The sequence below is a fragment of the Lepidochelys olivacea genome (assembly GCF_965140295.1).
Source record: "Lepidochelys olivacea isolate rLepOli2 genome assembly, chromosome: 20".
NCBI classification, from domain to species: domain Eukaryota; kingdom Metazoa; phylum Chordata; order Testudines; family Cheloniidae; genus Lepidochelys; species Lepidochelys olivacea.
In genome coordinates, this window is record NC_140430.1 from 22,109,820 (window position 1) to 22,119,184 (window position 9,365).

The 9,365-nt window shown below is 45.6% G+C and overlaps 1 protein-coding gene across 6 annotated transcripts in view; it reads left to right on the plus strand.

The window, feature by feature from the left end:
* Positions 1–9,365, plus strand: part of SLC27A1 (solute carrier family 27 member 1) — a 32,618-nt gene that overhangs the window by 17,323 nt on the left and 5,930 nt on the right. For 3 of the 6 annotated variants that reach the window (XM_084610553.1, XM_084610556.1, XM_084610555.1), the window contains exons 5-12: positions 1,137–1,206; positions 1,296–1,387; positions 1,555–1,664; positions 3,540–3,749; positions 4,115–4,241; positions 4,512–4,649; positions 5,124–5,288; positions 6,705–8,955. In XM_084610553.1, coding sequence (XP_084466679.1) covers positions 1,137–1,206; positions 1,296–1,387; positions 1,555–1,664; positions 3,540–3,749; positions 4,115–4,241; positions 4,512–4,649; positions 5,124–5,288; positions 6,705–7,093 — 1,301 coding nt within the window. In that variant the 3' untranslated portion in view covers positions 7,094–8,955. Of the gene's footprint in view, positions 1–1,136; positions 1,207–1,295; positions 1,388–1,554; positions 1,665–3,539; positions 3,750–4,114; positions 4,242–4,511; positions 4,650–5,123; positions 5,289–6,704; positions 8,957–9,365 lie in introns of those variants that run through there. The other 3 variants (XM_084610554.1, XM_084610552.1, XM_084610557.1) reach the window with 3 other exon arrangements.

Genomic DNA, 9,365 nt, shown 5'->3' on the forward strand with positions numbered 1-9,365 from the left:
GAAGGAGAGAGTAATCCTAACACCACTTGAACCACCAGGTATAAAAGAGAAAAGTGAGGCTAAAAGTTGGCAAAAGGCAGCATCCTAACTAATATATTCTGGGTGAATATCTGTCACTGGAGTTCATTGGCTTCTTAGGGTTTCCTAGGTTTAGAGAATGGATACATCTTACTAACTGAGGGAAGGAGGGTGCTGCTACTCATGATGCTTAATTCCAATCAGTATTGCTGGTACCAGATCCAGATGAAAGAGAAAGGACTTGCTATAACTGTGTGTGTCTAAAAACCCAAGAGAAACCAGATGAGCAGCCTGCTCGTATTTAGGAAAGGTGAAGAAGGGTTTTCCTGTTTATAGAGATTTCCTCAGTTTTCCCCTAATATGTAGGCTGTGCGGTTTGGTTTCATTACTAATGACCTCAGCCCTCTATATTTTTTTTATTTTACTTGTGGAGAAGAGGAGGAAAGAGAGGAAGGGAACTGGCTAGATAGTAGTGTTTCATGTTTAATAGAATCAGAAATAGGCTATGTAACACCTGTGAGATGTGTAACACTGTTGGTGAGTGTGTTCCTCCCATTTCAGTAACTGTTACGGTAGGATCAATAACTCCTGCTGCATGGAGAAACGTGATGTTTTGTAATGCAAGCTTGCTGGATTCTTAACAAAATCCCCAAAATCTTGCTCTGTGCTATTCTCTTTCTCCTCACAGTGTAGCTTGCCTTAGACAATCCTGCCCCCATTTGAAGTGACCTTTCCTCTAGATTCATCTCCCCAGTAGCATCTGAGTCAGGCAGCTGTCCTAATTCCAAGGCAGTCTGGAGAAGGGAGAAGAAAAGTGCATGCCCTTAGGGCCCTGCATTCTTGATTTAAAGGTTAGAATTGAGGCTGCCTTTCACCCTCTTTGTTTTTATGCGTGAAGTTTACTGGCATCAAGGGTTCTCTCCGCTAGGGCTGTAATATGGCTTCTGTGCCAACCATATCAGTTTACACTCTCCTGTGCCAGCACTAAATCAAAGCAGTCACTCGTGATCAGCAGATCACTGATAGGAGCAAAGCTAAAACCTAGCCTTGCACAGAAAAAGGGATTAAACAGCTGAAGAGAATCTGTCATATGCCTGGCTCGTGTTTCTGTTCTCTAGATCGGCTCTTCTATATCTACACATCTGGCACGACAGGAATGCCAAAGGCTGCCATTGTGGTGCACAGCAGGTGAGGAGCTGAAGAGAAGCTGCTCTTCATTCAGTGATACTCAGTGCTGTGTTCATTTCCATTCCTTAACATCCCTTGTGTTCTTGCAGGTACTACCGCATAGCTGCCTTTGGGTACTGTGCCTACAGAATGCACCCTGAAGATATCCTCTACAACTGCCTGCCACTATATCACTCAGCAGGTATGCTTCCTCCCTAGGATGCAAAAGTTCACAATATTGCTGCCTATTCCAGGGCCCAGGTTGCTTCTGGTGCTGTTGAGGACCTTCAAGTACTGTTGTAAATGAATTTATCCAAAGTGTTTGAAGCCAGAGCCAGCACTGATATTCTGCCCCTCTTTGTCTTCCAGGTAACATCATGGGAGTCGGCCAGTGTCTAATCCATGGCATCACTGTGGTTATCAGGAAGAAATTCTCAGCCAGTCGCTTTTGGGATGATTGTACAAAATACAAATGCACAGTAAGCAGTGTCTTGAATTCTGCCATGTCTCTGCAGCCTGGAGTTTATGGAAGCAAATTGATTTGGGCAGTGGGATTATTTCTAGCTTCAGCAGGGAATCTCCAGGTCTCAGCTCTGACTTTTCCCTGCCATCCACCTCAAGCATTCAACTGTAGCCCCTCTTACTTCTCCAGTTAGCATCACACCTCACCTCCTCCACCACCCATGAGACATTAGACTGTAAGCCCTTCATTGCCAAATCTATGTTGCTTTCAAGTCCTGATGGCTACAGGAGACAAAGACAAGAAGTGGAATCTGAGTTTCCCACCGGATGATATAGAGCATGCTTACTAACCCGCTGGACTAACATCAACCAGTCTAACATCTTTAGCCAGTCCATTCCTAAATGAGCAAAAGAGGAATATCAGGAAATATGGTGCATAGAGATGACATGGTAAATTATGCTCCTGCACTTCACAATTCCAGTGAGCTTAATTTGCCACTGGAGTTTTATCTACAGTCCTGTTAAAATGCAACATAGAAAAATGAATTATAAGATTCATAACCTCCATATAGATATAAAACATGAGAGCACCAGCCCTAATACCTCTGACTTTTGCAATAATGCAATTAATAATACACACATGAAGTGACTTCAAATATTCTTTGGAGCTAGACAATCAGAGAATGGGTTGCTGGCACATGAAGAGGAGGAGAAAGGACAGAAAGCCTGTTCCAGATGTCTATTTTGGATGCTGTGTGGAAGCTTAAGAGAGAAGATAAATCCTGGCTTTAAACACATGACTGTCTCTCTTCTAATAGCAGGCAGATCTGTTACAGGAGGATCTTTGCTTGATACGTAGCACGACAGGCACAATACGGGGAGGACTGGACTGATCACAAATCTTTCTTCTCCCACATTGGCATTACTGTTACGTGTCTCAGAGGCTGGTATTAAAAGTTCTTTGCATATTGCCAGGGCTCCAGATGCTTGTTCTGAACTAGTTTTAACTGCATTCTGACCCCAAAAAGCAGCATTCCCATGAGCTCCTGCTCTTAAAGGGACCTTATGATTAGGAGCAGCCCGTTTTTTGGACAGGCATGAGCTTCGCTGGAGTTCAGGATAACAAATGTAGGGGAGGAGCAGAGCAGGTTCCTCCAGGGGTGAGGAGAGAGGGGCTTATCTGAGATCCTCTGATGCAAACTATGGCTAGGGGAAGCAGAACAGGACTTTCTGGGGTGAGGCCAGCCAGGGCTGCTCAGCAGCAGCTGTAAGAATGGGTGGTACGTGCAGGGTCTTTGGACACCAGTATTGTCAGCACACTGCACTTTATTTGAATGCTGGATATTATTTCCCCTCTGCTGATTGGTTGTTGGCCCAACCTCCATTCCCCACCCTTCTTGGCAGTCCCTCTACTGCCAGCCTTGCCACTTCCTCACCCTCTGTGCTCTTCTCCATCCTTCCCTCCCTACCACACATTATCCCCCTTCCTTCCATTTCTGTATGGCTTTGATCATATTAACTCCTTTCCTTGCTCCACGCCAGGAACCATAATCAGTATTCAGGAAATGGCTCCAGCACTATGCCCCCATCACCCTAGTCACTTTGCTTGCATGCAGTACCTGTCTCCTCACTCCTTGTCATTGTCTTTGGTCTGTTTAGAGTGTAAGCACTTTGGGGCATGGACTTTTATTTTATATTTGTGCAGTACCCAGCACAAGGATACCGAATTGTGATTAAGGCTTCTGGGCATTACCACAATAAATTTAATAATGGAGGCGATGAGATAGCTACATTATTTATGGGATTACCTTTCTATATCCATGTTTCAGTTGTTCCCAGGGCATCATAAAGATCTCCTGGAGACTGATCTATATTTGTGTTTGCTTCCTCAGATTATTCAGTATATTGGGGAGATCTGCAGGTATCTTCTGAACCAACCAGTACGGGAGGCAGAAGTACAACATCACGTACGACTAGCACTGGGAAATGGATTGAGACCTACCATATGGGAAGACTTTACAAGGCGCTTCAGAATTAAACAGATTGGGGAGTTCTATGGAGCCACAGAGTGTAATTGCAGCATTGCTAACTTGGATGGAAAGGTACGCAGTGGGTGACTACAGTGCAAGGAGAGAAATATATACTAAGAGGGATACAGTACAGAGAGAGATGTACTTTCTGCCTTTTTTTTGGCTGTTCTACATAGTGTCTTTTGGGACCTATCACTGGGCTGCAGGGAGCTAAAGCTGTGATTGTTTTTGTGTGCACCACTTTTACAGGACAAATTCTCATCTTGGTGGTGGGGGATGATTTCCTTTTTTAATAGGGAATGATTAGAAAATTCCCACCCACACCTTTTTTAGGAGAAGGTAGACAGCCAGATATAACAAAGAACATGCAACTCTGAGGCTAAATGATTCATGTTAGCCCTTCACTTCCTCATGTGTCTTGGTCCATCTCTTGAAAGGTTGGAGCCTGTGGTTTCAACAGCCGGATTTTGCCCAATGTTTATCCCATTCGCTTGGTGAAGGTAAATGAAGACACCATGGAGCTGATCCGTGACTCCAGTGGGCTCTGCATCCCCTGCTGCCCAGGTGAGTGTTACTGTGTACACGAAATGCTCAAAGCTTTAACTGTTATACAGGAATAACAAATGGGCACTAGCTGGTTCAAGGAACGAATGGTGGGATATGAAGCCTTTCACCTCCAGGTCTCTGTTTCAAAAGTAGCCCCGCTCAACTAAATACATCATACATCAGTATAGTAACCTGCATTAAGTAAGTCTGTGTTGCAAAAACTGCCAGCACAATGGCCAGTCTTGTTAGCAGTTGTGATCTCTTGGGGTCTTGTCCTGTTTTTTCTAGGGGAGCCAGGCCTCCTTGTGGGTAGAATAAACCAGCAGGACCCCTTGCGCAGGTTTGATGGCTATGTCAATGAGAGTGCCACCAATAAGAAGATAGCATGCAATGTGTTCCAAAAAGGGGACCGGGCATACCTTTCAGGTACTGTCAGAACAAGTGCTGGCTTCACCAGTGTTAGACACAAATATGTTTCAGTCACTGGGCAGGGGAAATGGCTCTTAGAGCTCCCAGGGTTTAATCAGCTCTTTGTAGGGGCTGACAAGAAATCTTACCTTAGGGTTTTGTTCTGCTGCCATCTGTGTCGTATTCTAGATTCAATATAGAATGTATGAACTACAAACAGAAAACCCATAGAGATGGTTTCTCTCTACCCCACCCCTTACTGCTTTAGCTTTTCTCTCTCGTTTCTTTCCCTCATCCTGGTCCAGCTGCAGATCCTGTAGGCACTGGGGAAATGGCCACTGATTTAGCTCCACACCCTTGGGAGGTAGGTAGGAATAGTCTTCTCTTTAACTGTATGTGCTGTACCTAGATGGCATATTCAAGGGCTGAAAGGCAGGGCCTAGTGCTCCTTAATCAAGTACTGAGATTGATTGTGGCTTCTATCCCCCACAGGAGACGTGTTAGTGATGGATGAACTTGGTTACATGTACTTCAAAGACCGCAGTGGGGACACATTTCGGTGGCGAGGGGAAAATGTCTCCACCACGGAAGTAGAGGGAATCCTGAGTCACATCCTCAGTCAAACAGATGTTGCAGTGTATGGAGTGGAGGTACCAGGTAACTGGAGACCCAGAACTTCCAAGCTTTTCGGGTGGGGGGGCAAGTCAGGCAGATATACAAGTTTGTATCTCCTTCCCTAGGACAATTTGAAATTGACCATCTCTGCTGGAGTAGGGTGCCCCAAAATGGGGGAAGATAGGTGGGCAACAGAGTGGTCTGATTTGGCCAGCACTCATCCTGAGCAGTGAAATGAAGGCCCCAGAGATAATTCACTAATGAGTACTTGTAACTTATGCTGCTGTGGTGAGATCCATACACATGGGGAAAGGTGTGATCATTAGTGGTTGAATCCAGCTAAGAAGTAATCTGTCTGGGTGCCCAGGGAGCTCTGATCTCCAGATAATGCAGCTCAGTGTTGGAGTGTTCAGTGCAAGCTCTCCACCTTGGTTTATAATGACTTGTTCTTAAAAAGAAAGAGCTTTTTTTAAGGAGGAGAAATAGGAAGAAGGAGACTCATGTGTTTGATGTCTTAGCCTGTTTATAATTTGTGCTCAGCAGAAACTCTTGGTGAAAGTAATCTTCAGGATTCCATTGAGGCTCCTGTTTGATTCCACACAGGAACATGCATCTTAGTATAATCCCCGGGGGGGAGGATGGGGTTGGAGATGGATGGGGATGTCACTGGGCTAACTTTGGGAGCTGCCACTCCAATGCTGAGAGACTTGTCTGCTTTCTCTCCCCATAGCTCTCAATCATGAAGTCTGGGTCTCTGGTGTGGGGAACTGATACAGAACAGAATGAGCATTTATAAAGCATAAATGGCTCTTAAATTCTCTGGGCACAAATAAAAGGTCTGGAGAAAGCTACAATGAGCAAGAGGAAAAGGCCCTTTATGAAAAGGGAAACTGTTTCAAGCAAAAAGAAAAGGAGTACTTGTGGCACCTTGGAGACTAACAAATTTATCTGAGCATAAGCTTTCGTGAGCTACAGCTAGCTTATGCTCAAATAAATTTGTTAGTCTCTAAGGTGCCACAAGTATTCCTTTTCTTTTTGCGAATACAGACTAACACGGCTGCTACTCTGAAACCTGTTTCAAGCAAGTGTCTGGTTGGAAAAGTTCCCATTAAATAGCGGTTCAGTCTCCTTGGTTTTATCGCATACTGAGTCTGGGTGGAGGAGGAATCTTAATAAGATTGAGTTGGATTAGCTTTCTGAGATAAGGACATTGTGACCTTACTTTTGACTGAGGAGGGCTGGAAGTGGTTTCCTTCCAAGTCCATCAGAATTGCAAGGAGTTCCCTACCACAGTGGTTAAAGCATGGTGCCTCTGCCATGCTGCCCTCACTTGCAACTGAGGGAGCAAAGGGTAAGGTTTGGGTGGCTATCTGTATTTACACCTGTACTCAGTGTCTAAAGCCCAATCCAGCACCATTCTCTCTGTCCTATACATTGAGTTCTATTGTTTTATTTCAGGGGTGGAAGGGAAAGCTGGAATGGCAGCAATAGCAGATCCAAAAGCTAAACTGAGTCCTAATGCTTTGTATCAGGAACTACAGAAGGAGCTGCCTCCCTATGCACGGCCCATCTTTCTTCGTCTCCTGCCCCAAGTTGATACCACAGGTACTGATGGGTCGCTTGCAAGTTCTTTCCTTGTTAGCAGTGCATGTGTCAGTAACTTTCAGACCCCAGAACTCAACTCAAACTTGGAAAGTGTCAAAGTTGCCTCTCTTTTAATTGTGCTCTGTAGCAATAAGAAACCTGCACTTAGTCAGCTGGTTTTATTTGGAGTTAATTGGCTGCTGCCATGTGTCTGTCTTCCTTTCTTTCATGGATTTCTTGTGATTCATAAACCCTATGAGTGATATAATGTCTGTAGTTGAGTTTTATACAAGAGAATACCTGGACCAAGGCCATTAACTGAAGAGACCTTTGCAGAGGAAATGATTTTTGTGCTTTCTAATACTTGTTCTGAATTCAGTGCTGTAGTATAGGCCAGCTCTCTATATATGGGTCAGTGGGAGCCTTTTGCCAACAGTAGAGTGCTTGGGAATATAAATATAACTACCTATTAAACAATTGAAAGGGTCCTTGTAATCTGCTGATGGAATTTAAACACACACTGGGGCTCTCGCAACCCTCTTGCTCAGAGATACTCAGACTGCGGCTCGTAAGCTGCAAGTGGCTCTTTAATGTGTCTCCTGCAGCTCTTTGCAGCACCTGATATTAAAACACTGTGTGATTTAATTATTAGCCAATCAGAATGCTTTTACTATGTTATTAACCAATTAAGTTTTCAGCTTAAGTTATTAACTTATTTGCTGTGAGAATAACATATACATACATACCTGGGATGGCCAAACTTAGTGACATTCTGAGCCACGTGCGATAATCTTCAGAAGTTTGAGAGCCGGGCTTCAGCCCCATAGGGTGCACCTGCCAAGGCTCGGGGCTTCAGTCTTGCGCCTGCTGAAACCCCCGAGCCCCGGCAGTCACCTTCTGTGGGGCAGAAGCCCCGAGACTCCTCTCCCCAAAGGGCAGAAGCCCCGAGACTCCCTCCGGCCCTAGTCTGGTAAGTGGAGAATGGAGTGAGGGCATGGGGAGCTCTGTGAGCTGCACTTTAACTGTAAAAGAACCGCATGAGGCTCCCAAGCAACAGTTTGACTACCTCCATATATAAACTAAATATTTCCACTGTCATACTTTTTGAATATGACTAGTACTATAGTAAATGAAACAGTGAATTCACATGACTCTGGCTCTTTTGGGTAATGTTGATTGCTAATTTGGCTCCTGAACCACTGAGGTGTGAAGTATAATTGCCCTAGTTACTCCATCTTGCACAGACTATTTACTGTCTTGATCATCTGCCCTCATTCATGATGGAGATTTTGCAAACATTCACGCTTTCTCATACTCTGACTAACTGCCTGGTCAGCTGATTAAACAGCTTTAGAGGTGGCTGTTGTCTATTTTCCAGGAGAATTCTTTTTTAGTCTTTTGCAGAAGTGGAAGCAAGAAATTACATAGCTCACACGTAGTAAATATCAACCAACTCTAGATGGCAGAAACAACAGACCAGTATGACACAAGATTGAGATTGTGAAATAGTTACAAACCTGAATAAGAGCCTTTATTAATTATTAGACGGAAGCTACATGGACTTGCAAACTGAAAATTAAATGGCAAAATTAAATACCACTGTGCAGTAACTACCAGCTGCATCAAAAGGCTGATCTTCCTGGTGTATCTCAGCCTTATTCTAAGGGATGTGCTGTCAGTCATTGCAGCCAGGAAGATGTTGGTTAGATTTTCAACGTGACAGCTAAAGACTGACCTTGTAATTAAAGCATCAGGGTTCCCACCTCCACTCTTTCCACCTACCATAATCTTTAAAGCAGCAAATAGGTTTAACTGAGCCACTGAATGCCTCAAAACATTGCCACTTGGATTCAGTGCTACGGACAGCACTTAGAGGAGTCCAAATATTACATTTTTACAACACCTGCAATATACTGCACATTGCATCTTGAGGTCTTTTTACAAACATGAACAATGTCTCACAATGTCCCTGTAATGAAGGTTTGGGCTATAGCAGTGGTCCCCAAATTTTTTGTTTGCATGCCCCTCCCCTTACCTAGTTTCTCCCCCGCCACGGTTGGGAGTCGGTGGCTGGGCGTTGGCCAGGAGCAGGGCCAGCACTGGAGCTGGGGCCAGGGGCGGCGAGTTGTATGGGCCTGTGGTGTCCGGGCTCCAGCAATATTTGGGGCCCAGCTCCACCCATGTTTGGGGCCAGGTCTCTCCCCCGGCCCTGACTGCAATCCCCCCCGCCCCCGCACCTCCCCCAAGTGTCCCCTGGCCCCCACTTGCTGCCCCCGCGCACCTCCCCTGGCCCCCAGAGCCTCCTGGCCTCTCCCCTGCAGCCCAGGCTGACTCCGCCCTGCTGGCTTCTGGCATCAATTGCTGATTCAGGGTCCTAGTGCCCCCCATCCACCAGTGGCAGGGCAGGCTGCCCTGCCCCTGCCCTTCTGCCTAGGACCCTTCCCTTTTCCAGCGGGACCCTCCACCAGCACAGAGGGCCCCCCTGCCTTCAGTCACCACTCCTGCCCCACGCTGGGCAAGGGGCAGACCCATCCC